This window comes from Euwallacea fornicatus, chromosome 19 (assembly GCF_040115645.1).
Source record: "Euwallacea fornicatus isolate EFF26 chromosome 19, ASM4011564v1, whole genome shotgun sequence".
NCBI classification, from domain to species: Eukaryota; Metazoa; Arthropoda; class Insecta; order Coleoptera; family Curculionidae; genus Euwallacea; species Euwallacea fornicatus.
In genome coordinates, this window is record NC_089559.1 from 3110810 (window position 1) to 3126577 (window position 15768).

At 35.6% G+C, this 15768-nt stretch overlaps 2 protein-coding genes across 5 annotated transcripts in view; one reads left to right on the forward strand and one right to left on the reverse strand.

The window, feature by feature from the left end:
• LOC136345282 (acetylcholine receptor subunit alpha-like) overlaps positions 1–15768 on the forward strand; it is a 156100-nt gene that overhangs the window by 25212 nt on the left and 115120 nt on the right. The window lies entirely within an intron of this gene.
• LOC136345285 (uncharacterized) lies at positions 5049–7595 on the reverse strand. Its single transcript, XM_066293424.1, has one exon. The coding sequence runs from the start codon at positions 6659–6661 to the stop codon at positions 5594–5596; it is 1068 nt and encodes a 355-aa protein (XP_066149521.1). The 5' UTR covers positions 6662–7595; the 3' UTR covers positions 5049–5593.

Here is a 15768-nt window from a genome sequence, read left to right on the forward strand (position 1 = left end):
TAACATTTACTTTTAAAAAAAGTTCGGATTTACTGATCATTAGGATTTTTATTTCGCTTATTAAGTATCTTTTGTTGCTAAAAATGTTTGCCAATTTTGCCATTTTTATGAAAGTCAAAGCAGTGTCCGCACGTGTGGGACATATCTTTGACTTTCTCGCAGCTTGCAGAAAAAGATACTGAAGAAAAAAATGCTCCTGATTTTTTGGCACGTCATTAACCTATTTCCTTTCTATGCCATTTGAAGCTCAATTTTACTGAAATAACGGTATTTATCATAAAGACTTTATTACCAATGTTTAATTATATTCTTCCATAAAACCTGAGCATCCAACCATGAACTACTAACGCAGCTTTAATTCATATTTAGCAAACATTAAAATTGACAAAATCGTAATGCAGTAACATGCTCTCTATTGAGTGCTTGATACTTTAATATGCATTAAAATGCTTCGTGAAACACATCATGCATCAGGGGTTGATTTTGATGTTAACTCATAATGGGTGTAAAATATTCCATTATATGTATCACTACTAGTTCTCTTCTACGAAGAGATGCTGGGAGCTTAAAAAAAGAATAACAGGTTCACATAGTTCTAACCTGCGATGCCTCTTATTTCTCGTTCCAAATTATCCTGGAATAATTTAGAGAGAAGAAGGAATGAGATAATTAAATCTAAACTTGTTTCGGTGAATTGTTCCTCAGATTGGAGATACGAAGTTCCAAAGCTTCATTTTACGTAAACTACTAAAAGCTGAGTCTCAGAGTATTGCTCTGCTGTACCTTTGGTTTCTATTGGAATACACTGCAGTAGAAGCTATAATTGCATTGAGGTACGAGGATAGTCCCAGAAGTACTCGACCTAGCGCTTCAAGGAAAGAAAATTCTGAAAAATGTTACATTATTTTTCAATATAATCTCCTTTGAGATTGACACGCTTTTCCCAGGGGTGTTCTACTACACTCTGTTTATAGTAAGAAGCTTCGAATGTTTTAAAATAGCTATTAACCTAAAACTCTGCCTCTTCATTATTGGCAAATTTCTTCCCACCGAGACACTTTTTAAAGTTTAAAAATGGAAAATTATCTTAGGGGGTTAAATCTGGCGAATACGGTGGGTGAGGAAAATGTTCGAGAACAATTTAATTGATTTTGGACTTCGCGACGAAGAAAATGTAGACTGCTGTGTTGTCTTGATGAAACAAGACTTTTTTCTTCGTCAAAATTGGTCGGTTTTTTCTAATTTCTTCGCTCAAACGATGCAATAAATTTGTATAATATTCTTGGTATCATATCTGCTAATTTGAGTAATTTTAGCCAACAGTTTTCCGGTATGGTTTTGTGAAAGTTCGCTACAATTTCCGGGGTAGTCAAATCTGGAGTGTCATTGAGTCGGAAATCGTCTTGGCAGCTCGTACGACCGTGTTTAAACTCTACTCTCCAATATTTTACTGTGGATAATAAAGGACCCGATTCCCCCAGAGTAGAATCTCACTCCGCATTCATGTTGGATGCACTAAGACCTTTCAAATAAAAGTATTAAATCACTTATCAATGACCAGTTTTTTCCATATTTACCAAATGTCTAAAAGCGTTCAATGAAAACGGTTCCAAAACAAACACACATCAACGTAATACCCTCAAACTCTATACATAAGTTTTTTAAGATTAGCCCTTTGTGATATCGGCACATTTTTAGGAAAAAAATTGCCATTAGTTTGTCAGGTTACACCTTTAGACAGTGAGTTCATTTGAAAACTTACCACCTCAAATATCATTAAAACGGAAATATATATGAAAGTCCAGAGTAACCCTTTTTCCATTTTCTGTGTAAACCTAATAATCATCATTTGACACCCCACTACCCCCAGTTGAAAATTTTAAATGGTACCCCTACCGGGTTGCACTCATATTAAATGAAATTAACAAAGCTCAAAATATCGGTGCATTAAAGAATTCGATTTGTCAAAGCACTTTCAAAAAATCAACGAAAAGCTAATAGCACGATTTTAAATATACAGAGTGTTACCTAAATGTTAAGCAAAAATTTATAGGCTTTTCTCTGAGTAATTTAAAAAAAATTTTTGTTCTTTGACAATTTTAGGAAAAATATTTTGTTCCCTAGTTGTTCCCCCTGTTCTCTTTTATTAAAATGGTTAAAATAGATATAGCAAGATAGTGTGAAGCTTAAAAACATCACTAGCGAAAACGTTGAATGTCATTTAATTTGAATACGATTCCAAATTTGTCACTTTTAATCTCTTTTTTATCACGAATACCTACACGAATGCTGAGATTATTGACATGCATTTTATGTGTGGACTTGCTGATGGACATTCGTTACGGACCAGGCAATTTTACATTGAACGATTTCCGAATCCTAATATTCTCAATCGAAAAATATTCGAAAGAATTCATCTACATCTTCGTGAAATAGATACATTAAAAGGAACTGGAGATGCAGGAAGACCAGTGATAGTGATAATGGCAGAATTGGAAGGAAATGTGTTAGATATAATAAAGGAAAATACAGGTACTTCTGCTAGAAAAATCGGAAGGACTTTCGGATGTTAGTGATAAGACTATGTGGAAAATTTCGAGGGAAAATTTGTTCTATTCGTACCATATCCAACATGTTCAGGCTTTTTTTCCCACAGACTTTCCCTTGAGGATTGCATTTTGTCAGTGGCTTTTGCATACATTGGTGCAAATTCCGCAGTTACAGTAATTAGTTCTTTTTAGCGATGAAGCAAGTTTCTCGAGAAATGCAATAAAAAATTTCCATATCAACCATGAATAGACCAAAGAAAATCCGTACGATGCGCTGGAAGTTAATTTTCAACACCAATTTTCGTTACACGTTTGGGTCGGAATTGTGGGCGACTGGTTAACTGCACCAATATTTCTATCTGAAAGACACGCGGAGTTTATGGTAACTTTTTGGAACAATCGCTTCTTGAATTCCTTGAAGATGTACCATTGATAAGCAAAAATGTAATGTAGTTTATGCACGAAGAGAACCGGCGCATTTTAGTAGGATTGCTCGCGAATTTTTAATGGAAACATATAGAGATCGCTGAACTAGTCATTGTGGACCTCATTTATGGCCAGCTAGATTTCCAGACTTGAACCCTCTGGATTATTTCCTGTGGGCTCATTTAAAATCATTAGTTTGCACTAATCCAGTGGAAAACCTAGAAGATTTGAGAAATCGTAGAATTGATGGGTGCAATTTAATAAAAAACACTCCTGGTATTTTTTAAAGAGTTCGGCGGTCAATGAGGAGCAGATTAAGATCATTCGTTTAAAATGGCGGCAGACATTTCGAACAATTATTGTAATTTTTAATAAACTTCCTGAAAAATATTTATTACCTTGTGTTCTAGGGACAAAGTATTTTTCCTGAACTCGCGAAAGGACAAAAAATTTTTGAAATTACTCAGAAAATAGCCCTTAAATTTTTGCCTAACATATAGGAAACACACTGTATACATGCAATAAATTTTCGAGTTTCTCAGATTTTTTGCCATTCCTTTATGTTGAACAAGTAAATAAATAAATAAATTTGTTACATGGTGTGCGATGGTTTAACATTCACATCTCGATTAATGTGGTATATTCTATAGAAGAGTGGTATTTGTTTTAATGAATGATGCTTGTGAAATAACCAATCTTCTGGGCGAACCGTTAGGGTCTTCGACGAGATATATCCCCATAAAAATATTTCTCACATCTACGTAAAATAACTTCTAAAAAAAAATACAACATAGTCAGTAGCCAATTTAAAACGAAACCAAACGAGAGCATTGAACGAGGCTGCCAAAATTGAAGTACTGAGGCAATTTGTATCTGAACCAACCACATCAATTAGAAAAGTGTCTCGTCAAACTGAAATTGGTTCTATTGCAAAAGTGGAAGAAGCACACAAGTTCCATCCATACAAAATGCAAATTCATCAGGTACTGGATGAGGATGATCCCAATCGCAGAATTGAATTTTGCGAAGGCATAACACTATTGATTACCACTGCCCCAAATTTTGTTAAAAATATCTGTTCCTCCACTGAGTCCATATTTTATTTAAATAATTTTGTTAGCAAACAGAATTGTCGCTATTAGTGTAACCGAAATCTTCATGTTTGTTGAGAAGGCCATACCCAGGGGCCTCAAAAAGTTAATGTATGGGCTGCAACAGTGGAAGACACTGTAATTGTTCCATTATTCATTGATGGTAACCTTGATAGTGAAGTGTACCTCAGTATGTTACAACAGTCAAACTGATCATCTTGTAACAGAGTTCGTGGCTTTGCGAGTAAATTGCAACTGCGGTTATCTACTCAACGAAAACATTTTGCAATTTCAACAAGATGGGACACAGCCACGTTATGTCATGCTGGTGTGATGATGACTGGCCGATTCCTAGGTAGATGGATTGGCAGAAGTGGAGCCATTGAATGGCATCGAAGGTTCCCCGATTTAACGCCTTTTGATTTTTTCCTTTAGGATCATCTTAAATCATCATTAAAGGTAAATCTTAAATTATTGTAAATCAGATCCTGAAGACATTGTAAGCTGAAAAATCGCATATGTCGTCTGACAAGCATTCGGGAGCAGATGGTATTCGTGTTCAAAACAAGAAATAAAAATCATTTTGAATATCTGCTGACTTAAATGTGACAAAATTGCAAGCCTAAAAATATTTCAACACAGCAACACTGGCAACAACTCGAATTACGTTAAATTGCCTTTTTAGGGTTTTTCCTTGATTTTTCGAAAGTGCCTTGACAAATCGGATTTCGTAATGCAACGATATTTTTTACTTTTAATTATCTTTAATATGAGGTGCAACTCGGTACGGGTTCCATTTACAATTTTCAAGCGGGGTGGCAAGGGGTGAGTATTAGGTTTATGGAGATAATGTCTAAGGTGTGTCCCCTCGCAACTGGAAAGACTACCTTACTCACTACTTTCATACATATTTCCGTTTTTACAATATTTAGGATGGAAAGTTTTCAAATGAACACACTGTACTATTATACAGGGTGTTTGGTTCACCGATACATATCCGAAAGGGGGTGGTAGGTGCGATGATTTGGAATGTATTGAACCATATATACTATTATACAAAGTGTTACGCATTTCGAGATATCGTCATTTTTCCAAATTTTACCATTTTCGCTGTTTACTTCCATATAAGTTAAAATAAAAATTTAGCTGAATGTTCGATCTGGCTCTACCTTTTTTCACATAAACTTGAATATGTATTTTATTGATATCAAACATCTAATGAAGTCTACATATTAAAAAAAAAATAATGTAGCCTTTTAAAGTTCGAAAAAGAAATTTCTTAAATATCAAACCTTGACTTTGTAAGCGAATACAAGAAAAGGTGCAAATGAAAGAGACGTTCAAATATCTCTAAAAACTTATTGAACTAATGCTCTTTCGAATGATATATTGAAAGACTCAGATTTAATGTCGCATAAGATATTTAATTAAAAAAAAATTAAAAATGCGGATATGGCGATTTAACAATATGAATAAAAATTAATTAGTAATTATTATTTATACATTAATTATACTATTTATTTAAGATTAATTATTATGCTCGAAATGAGATCCACCATTTCTGATACAACATCGGCATCTTCGTCGCATCTCTGTGGTGGTTACTCCTAGCTTCATTTCAACCTTCATGACTTTTGCTGCCCTATTAATTTTTTGAATGAGATGGTCTCGATCGTGAATTTCTTCATTGTATACCAGTTCCTTCATTCTTCCCCAGATATGATAATCTACTGGGGTCAGATCCGGAGATCTAGCAGGCCATAATATTGGTCCGTTTCGCCCTATCCATCTTTCGGGAAACTGATTATTTAAAAACTCCCTTATTGTTTTCCGATAATGGGCAGGACATCCATCGTTTTGAAATATGATTTCCGTTCTTACATCTAAAGGTATATCGTCCAAAATATCTGGTAAATGATTTCTTAAAAATTCTAGGTAATTTTCGCCATTTAAATTGTCTGGCAAAAAATATGGGCCAATCAAAAGCCTGCCTATTATACCAGCCCATACGTTCACACTAAATTTATGTTGAAACGAAGTTTCTTTTTTCATATGCGGATTTTCTTCAGCCCAATAATGCAAATTATGAAAGTTGGTAACTCCTTCACGGGAAAATTTAGATTCATCCGTCCATAAAATCCTGCGAAGAAATCTTCCATCTTCAATATCCGCATGTAAGATAAATCGACAAAAATGTGTTCTTCGGATTGGATCTCCCTCCTCAAGTCCTTGCACGGGTGTGTAATGAAAAGGGTGCAATTTCTCAGAGTGTAGAACTGACCACACCTTCCACGTAGATACGTTGAGTTGTTCAGCTACTTTCCTAACGCTTGTAGTGGGCTCTGCTTCAAACGTATTAAAAATTTGTACGTCCACCTCAGCGTGATATTTTTGGTTATTCGGTCTAGGATCTTGATGATATAAATTCCCAGTTTCACTCATTCTACGATATGTATTAGCGAATACTTTTACGTTAGGTACTCTTCTTTGAGGAAATCTTTCACGATATAAACGCTGAGCGGCAGCTGCGTTACCGTCAGCTCTGCCATACATAAAAAGTATATCAGCATATTCAACATTTGAATATGCAGCCATTAATCTAAATCGTTAAAAATGAAATATCACAGTATTATACGAAATAAAATACATCGATTGACCACTAAAAAAATTTTGAATAAAACACTGTCTGTCATATCTCGTTACTAAGCAACCCAGTATCATGGCTTACCAGATATTTTATTTTATTTTTATATTATTTTTTTTACGGACCAATATTATGGCCTGCTAGATCTCCGGATCTGACCCCAGTAGATTATCATATCTGGGGAAGAATGAAGGAACTGGTATACAATGAAGAAATTCACGATCGAGACCATCTCATTCAAAAAATTAATAGGGCAGCAAAAGTCATGAAGGTTGAAATGAAGCTAGGAGTAACCACCACAGAGATGCGACGAAGATGCCGATGTTGTATCAGAAATGGTGGATCTCATTTCGAGCATAATAATTAATCTTAAATAAATAGTATAATTAATGTATAAATAATAATTACTAATTAATTTTTATTCATATTGTTAAATCGCCATATCCGCATTTTTAATTTTTTTTTAATTAAATATCTTATGCGACATTAAATCTGAGTCTTTCAATATATCATTCGAAAGAGCATTAGTTCAATAAGTTTTTAGAGATATTTGAACGTCTCTTTCATTTGCACCTTTTCTTGTATTCGCTTACAAAGTCAAGGTTTGATATTTAAGAAATTTCTTTTTCGAACTTTAAAAGGCTACATTATTTTTTTTTTAATATGTAGACTTCATTAGATGTTTGATATCAATAAAATACATATTCAAGTTTATGTGAAAAAAGGTAGAGCCAGATCGAACATTCAGCTAAATTTTTATTTTAACTTATATGGAAGTAAACAGCGAAAATGGTAAAATTTGGAAAAATGACGATATCTCGAAATGCGTAACACTTTGTATAATAGTATATATGGTTCAATACATTCCAAATCATCGCACCTACCACCCCCTTTCGGATATGTATCGGTGAACCAAACACCCTGTATATTAATTACTGAATTGGGAGTTCAGCATCAGAGCACTAACCTGCTTCTCCCATGATTTCCACTAACTTAGCTTAGGAAAAAACATGGTTTCTGGAAGAAAGGATATTATACTAGAATGTGAAATAGCATTTGTCCACCATGCTCTAGATTCACAATATAAATTTATAAAGCCCCATTTTATGTAAACTGTTGATCTAGGAGTTCAGTTTCAGAGCTCTGTTCTGTTACGCTTCCGGTTTCCATCGATTCACAATGGAAATATTTAGCACTTAGTGAAGGGAAAGAGTAATAAAGTGTCACATTGCATTGTCGTATCATGCCCAGGATTCCAGATAACTATTCATAAAACTTTATTTTATGCGAGTAACTGATCTAGGAGCTTAGGCTCCTTGTCCTGCTACGGCTTTGGTTTCTATTGAATCATGCTGGTCCATAGACCCGACTCATTAAATTCACCTTGAGGCTTTTTGACTTTTCTTTCTCCTTTTTTTGGGGCGAGCAGTGACTTCTCCCCTAATTAGAAATGTCGAGTGTCCCCGAAGTCCGAGTTCGATTTTGTATTGTAACAAACAATTAATGAGTCCGTGCAAACAACTTCCGAAAGTGCAGCTAGATTCGATCGCAGTTTGCACGGAACTCCCGATGATTTAGAGCCCCCATCCGTGATCAACTCGTTACAAATCGTAAACAGACCCTTAGATTCATTTGTTTTCCTCACACAGGGGCGCAGCCCCTCTTTTTAAGAACATATGGGTGGGTTATGAGGCTTGATATCTCAAGAAAACAGCGATTAAATCTAGGAGGAGGAGATTTGGGGATAGAAAGGGAGATTTTCAGTCATCAGTTCATGTGTTTGAGTTCGGGTGTGGTTTGAGGGTCATTCAGTGAAATTTTGTTTTTTTTGGTTTATACCCTTGTCGCTGAAAAGTTACGGCGCCCCTGGCAGGGGCTGTGTTCAGTGGCCGGTAAGCCCTGATTTATTCTTTTGACCTAAATTCCCAGTTCCTATGCACTTTCAAATTTATTATTCTTTTCTCTGCATGGAGAACGTTTAAAAACACACTTCTAACCGATATTTTTCGCATTCCCGTTGTTTATATGTAATTTATTTTCAAGACGAATAATAGAACAATGCAGTATTGAGCAACTAGTGCGGAATAGGTACTTTTTGTACCAGCACGAAAGAAACTGCCGCGAGTGTGAAATGCGATTTCTCCAAGCATTTCACAGTGCGATTTTTCACCGGTGGTCGTGTGAAATGTGTTCTTTGCATCCGCACATCAGCGTCTATTCACGATATAAATTGTATTTGATTTGAATTTAAATTTTCTTTAAAAACCAATTGATGCATTCGCACTATTATGCCACTTCCTTTTCCCGTTCACGTTCAATTCTTTTTGCGATAGATTCAGGCAAAATCTTTGAAATTCCGGCCTCGCTTCCCGGTCATGGGGTTCAATAATTCCTCGTCGCTCTTATCTTTTTTAAGCTGTAATTTAGGGTATTGACGATTTCATCGGGGAAAAAGTTATTTCATTGGGTGAGAAATGGGATTCAATCGTTTAGAAGAATCTGATGCAACTTCTGATTCAGCTGAATCGCAAACAAATGCCAGGAAACTACTGTATATTGTTAAGAGATTAATAGTACTTGGGTGGTACAAGACGGCACCGTCCCGAATTCACCCATCAGCGCCCGGTCATCTTCACAGGGTGCGTGGTACGTCGTAACTAATTGATTGATCGATAATTAATGTTTTATTCTCGTAGATGGTTTAATTTATACATATCCAGTAATAGTGATCTCGTCGCTTATATGCCATTTTGAAGGTTATGTTTTAGACTTTTTTCGACCGAAAATTGAACGCGATTAGTAAACAAGAAGTTGTTTAAAATTTAAGTTGAAGATGAACAATCAAAGTGAGCATTATCGACACATTCTATTATTTTACTTTCGAAAGGGCAAAAATGCAGCACAAGCTCAGAAGAGACTGTGTGAAGTTTGTGGTGAGAACTGCCTTACTGAACGCCAGTGTTGTTGGGAAAATACCCAACATCTTCACCCACTAATGAACTTCTTTTTATGTTGCCAACGTAAACCCTTATTAATCACCCTTAAGGGCAGTGTTTACATTAGTCAACTGCATACACATTCAATTATGTAAGATAAATCGTGAGTGTAATAATAAATGCTATTTAATTGTTGAATAATATATATATTCTTTAACGAATAGCGATCTAAACACAAGTTCATCTAGTGACAAATTTGGACCTAATGAGATGCCTCTCGTTAGTAAGGGCGAGTGGTCTGTTTAGTCTCTCTTAAGATTACAATCAACAACCATACATGAAAGCTGAATCCCTTTCAGCATCCTTAAAGATAGTTTATGACCTTTATGGTCTTCCCAACATAACACTCGGCTATAGATTTATGTGTTTGTCGGGCCAGCATTTTACTAATAATTATCACTCGTAAATGGTCATATAACTATTCCACACTCTTCCCACGCCCATAACTCTTCTCACCAATCATTTTTCTCACACCTTCATGGCACCATATTGATAAGCGATTCTTAGTCCTCAGCACTAATAATTCACATTAATTGCTTTGACCATGAGGTGGTAAAAATATAAATGGATAACATGAGGTTCACATTCGGTGGGAAAAATTGAGATTTGAACCAGTCTCATAGAATCTCTCATACAAAACGCAACGCCTCTTCAACATTTCTCCTATTCTCTTTTTAACTCCTACAGTCTTAGTAGGATCCCTATACTGCGCTCAATTCACATATCATTTGCCCTGTCCAAGGAAAACTCCCAATCGTAAAACTTTCTTAATATTCGGTGATCGCTCGTGTTTTTCTAGTTTGCTCAAATTTTACAATTTGTTATGGCCTTTATCACTTGTAAAGTAATGTTGAAAATTTAGTGAGACAAATACATGTGAGCTTTTATGAAGAAAGTGATACGAGGGTGTTTATTGATTTGTCTAATGTGAGTGTGAAAATACATGTTGTCTCATAAAGATAGTGCTATAACCTGGCCTTAGGTATAAGGACAATGTTACGAACACCTGTTAGTGTCTTATCACATTTTAGAAATGGACTAAGTTCCTTATAGTTGAAATATTAGGTGTATACCTATGACTCCGCGTTTTTTTACATATTTTCAACTGCTTGCAACTGTATAAATTTATTAACAATGTTTATTAAAAATAATTTCCATCGTTAACGACAACATTTTCCCAGAGATTAGGCAGTTTATAGATTCCATCGTAAAAAAAATTCGTCGGTTTTGAAGCGGTTCATTCATCAAGCCATTCTTGGACTTCTTGGCGATTCTGGAAGCGCTGCTCTGCCAAACTGTGAGCCATTGAACGGAAAAGGTGATAATCCGACGGGGCGATATCTGGCGAGTATGGCGGGTGCGGTAAGACTTCCCATTTGAAATCCTTCAAGGTGTTCTTGACTGGTTGAGCGACATGAGGCCTTGCGTTGTCATGAAGCAGTATGACTTTATCGTGTCGACACCCCCATTTGGGCCTCTTTACTGCGAGTTGATTATGCAACTGGACTAGTTGTTGGACGTAACGATTGGCAGTGACTGTTTCGCCAGGTTGGAGAAGCTCGTAATACAGTATGCTGCGCTGGTCCCACCAAATGCAGAGCAATACCTTCTTCCCGTGGATATTTGGTTTTGCGGTCAAAGTTGTCGGCTCACCCGGGCTCACCAATGATTTTTTTCTCTTTGGATTGTCGAAGTAAAGCCATTTTTCATCTCCGGTCACGATACGATGTAGAAAAGACTTTCTTTGAAAACGTTCAAGTAAGATCTCACACGTCGTTTTTCGTTGCTCTTTGTTCCTTTCCGTCAATTCATAAGGCATCAATTTTCCTTCCTTTTGAATTTTTCCCATAGCGCGAAGACGAACCGAAAGCGTTTTCTGCGTGACGTTAAGGGAAGATGCGAGCTGTTCTTGCGTTTGCGCGGCGTCTTCGTCCAACAAGCCTGCAGTTCTTCTTCTTAAAATTTTTTCGATGGCTTATCATGTCCCTTGTCGTTGAGGTCGAAATCACCTGATTTGAAGCGCTGAAACCATTGTTGGCAAGTTCTTATAGATGCAGCATCATTGCCATAAGCCTCAACGAGCATTTGGTGAGCGGCAGTGGCGTTTCTCTTAAGATGGAAAAGAAAGAGCAAAGCTTCCCGCAAATGATGTTTATTCGGCACAAAATTGGACATATTTAAACGTTAATTGAAAAGTTTTAAAAGGTCATTTAGTAACTATCATATATAAATAGAAAGCTGGTAATACGGAGCAAAAAATGAAATAAAATTCCTTAAATAAAAAAATATTTTTTCAAAGAAAATAGAACAAGAAATAAAAACGCGGAGTCATAGGTATACACCTAATAGATTATCGGTGATAAAAGATGAAGAGGGCCTGTTTATAATCTCGCCAAAAACATATGGAAGTGTGAAGGGAGAAATTCAGAGATGTGAGCGTGGCAAGAATGTGGAGGTTTGGGTGCCGGTTCTCGTGAAAGAGAACAGGCGCACCCAGGGTGACTCGGATACATTGTATGGGGGGGGCATTCGACCCCCGATCTTAGGGAAGTAAAGAAGTACTGCTAAGACTTGTGCTTTATTCCACCCTCCTTCATTACCATTCAAACGATTTTCTGACGTACAAGTGTGTTGTTACCAAGTGTGTTTTGTTCTGCATCGGTTCAGCACCAAATAAGCTGTGGTCCTTGGAACAAAATTAAAAGCTACGCAAAACAGATACAGTTCACCTCGGCACTGTCAACCTCCCTTGTGTCTGGGGTGAGACAGCATAGAATACGATCATACTTGCCCCGTTCAAGTGCCAGTGTTGGTTTTCTCGCTTTCGTTCCGTAAATTTTAATGTCCAAGATACACCACACACTGGACGTCCAATCACCATTGACAACGATAAAATAAAGGCCTTAATCGAAGCTAATCGGCGTATGACAACTCGAGAGATGGCAGAAAAGTTGAACATATCGAATTCAACCGTTTCTCTGCATTTAAAAAAGCTTGGGTACGTTAGCAAATCGGATGTTTGGGTTCCTCACGAATTGAAGGAAATTCACCTCACCCAACGCATTAACATATGCGCTTTGCTTTGCTGAATCGTAACCAAAACGACCCACTTCTAAAAAGAGTCATAACGGGTGATGAAAAATGGATTGTCTACGATAACGTAGTCCAAAAACGATCATGGACCAAACAAGATAAACCTGCGCAATCGACGTTCAAAGCCAATATTCATAAAAAAAAGATTTTGCTATCTGTGTGGTGGGACTACAAGGGTATTCTTTATTTTGAACTGCTTCCGAGAAACCAAACTATTGATTCGAATGTTTACTGTCATCAGCTATCGAAATCGAACAAAGAAATCAAAAGAAAATGTCCTGAACTCGCCAATCGCAAAGGGGCACTGTTCCATCATGATAACGCTAGACCCCATACGTCTTTAATAACGCGTCAAAAATTACTGGAACTAAATTGGGAACTGATACCTCATCCACCATATAGTCCTGACTTGGCGCCATCAGATTATTATTTTTTCGTTCTCTTCAAAATCATTTGAAAGGTAAAAATTTCGATTCTGATCGAGCAGTTAAAAATGAGTTAGATCAATTTTTTACCTCTAAAAATCGAGGCTTTTTCGAACGCGGAATTTTCCAACTTGCCGAAAGATAGCAAAAGGTCATCCACTAAGATGACCACTACATCATTGATTAATATTTATTATTAATATAAGTATATTCACTTTGAAAAAACATAAAAAATACGACATTAATTATCGAACAACCCAATATAATTGTAGAGAGTTATAGATTACGTGACTTTGAGTCGATTTAACCAAACATCCCTATGTGCCACGTGTTACATTTTTTGAAATAATTTGTAAGTTTTTAATATTTTTTTATTTAATCGTGCTTTATTGCAGCTAATGAAGGGTAGAAAAACAAGCCTTTTGTGTTCGTTCGTCCAGGTCACAAAACGAAATGATATTAGTCGTTCAATTAATAACAATGTCGGTTAACATTGTTTATTAACATTTGGTTATTAAAAATAGTGTATCTAAACACAAGGTTTTCTTAATCACTATAAAATGTACATTAAAATAATTGGTGTGGTAAAGTGTTATGAATGACCAGCCGCGACGTGTATGATATGAATGTTTGGTGAGGAGTTATACTTGTGTCAATTTGAGTATCTTATCGGTAAAAAGGCGGGAGGGACCATTTGGTGGTACCAAAATCGGGAGTTAGTCATTGTAAAAAACACATAAGGTGGACATCTGTTCTTGAATACAATTGCAGGGCTGCCCGAGTGGGTCAATAGAGGGTTCCTTTGGAAATTATATGACGATAGTAGAAAACGCGACTTTATGAATTTTAACAAATTGTGACATTGTAAGAGTAAAAATCTCTACTAATAAAGTCTCTGCCAAAAAGCTATTAACGAATCGGAGTGTACAGATAAAGTATTTAACAACTTTTAATCACAAAAATGTACTAAACTCTTTTATTATGTATGGATAAATTGTTAAGATAATTAAGTACACTATTTTAAAATAATTTCGTTCTTTACTTAGAACTTCATGAACGTGATCTCCCAAGTTTCTAATAAAGCGAAAAGGCAAGTTTGAACGTGCGTTTTATTTAAGCGTTTGGGCGTATGTTTATTCAAGTTTCATAAAAACTTCCTTAGGCCACGGTCTTTCAGCCCTTCTAAAGATATTTTTAATAAACGTTCAAAAATTAGACAAACTAACTTTTAAGTGCTCAAGGAGTGCATTCGTCGAAACATTATCCGTTAAAAATGATTTAAAAAATTAAGATATTTGTCAAGAAAAACATAAATCTTAAGGCAATACGTGAGTTGTTAAAATACCGGAAGACTCAAAAACTAAATATTTGAATTTATTTTAGAAACAAATTTTCAACTGCGGTTTAAAAAAGGAGTATTTGTGAGTATTAATTTTACAATCATGAACATAATAATAAAAAAGTTGAAGAAGAATAGTATAATTAATAATTTTCTGTTTTCAAAATTAACTCTCTATCTCTTATACACTTGCTTGCTCGTCTTCGCATTTGAGTTCTAGGAATTCCCCATCAAATGTTTCGTTTCATTTGTATAAATGCCGAGTCAATTCTTTCCACTAATTGTTCCCAAGTAAAAATTGGTACCGCACAGACCAATTCTTTTGCACCTGTCCACACATGATAATTAACCGAAGTACAGTCGGGAGACCTGGCAGGCCACAAAATTGACCCATTTCTCCCATTTCCACGATGGCGAAATTCCTCATTTGCAAATTCCTTCACGACAACTCGACAATGTGCCGGGCAGCCAAAATTTTGAAAGAACATATTATTTTTAACACTTAACGGAACTATTTATTTTTTACAATGTAATTTTCAATTAGTTTTAAAATTAAATTGAAATAAAAATTTAGTTTTTCAATCATCCGGCATTTTAAGAACTCGCATATTTTCCAAAGGTTCGCGTCCTTCTTAGCAACTACCTTTATCTTTTAAGCCATTTTTAATAGATAATGTTTTGGCGAATACGCTCTTTGGATACTTAAAAGTTAATTTCTCTAATTATTACAACGTTAATTAAGAATATTTTAAAAGGGACTGAAAAATTATTGCTTAAGGACATTTTAAATAAATTTAAATGACATCCATGTTTGAACGTGACTCGCCGTTTTATTACAAATTCGGAAGATCAGGTTTCTCAAGTTTTAACTAAGTAAAAAAGCCATTTTAGACTTTATTGCTTAAATAATTTAAACAATATATCGGCACAGAATAAAAATGTTTAGTGCATTTTTGTGATTAAAAGGCTTTTTGCTCTTTTACGCTTCGATAATTGTAAAAAAGCACGGTTAAATGAAAAACTCAATTATCACAAAAACTGTAACACGTGTCATTAGAGATATTTTCTAAACGTCACGTAATCTGTCACGTTCTAAATTTATTGTAACGACTTGCCAGATCCCCTGTACATAGATCATAAAAAGTAAACAAGTTTTATGACAAAAAATAGAAATAAACATATTTTTTATTGGAATATAGGGTTTG

Bases quoted from the DNA above. Each gene is read 5' to 3' on its own strand.
- LOC136345285 (XM_066293424.1), bottom strand. From the start codon at position 6,661: ATGGCTGCATATTCAAATGTTGAATATGCTGATATACTTTTTATGTAT.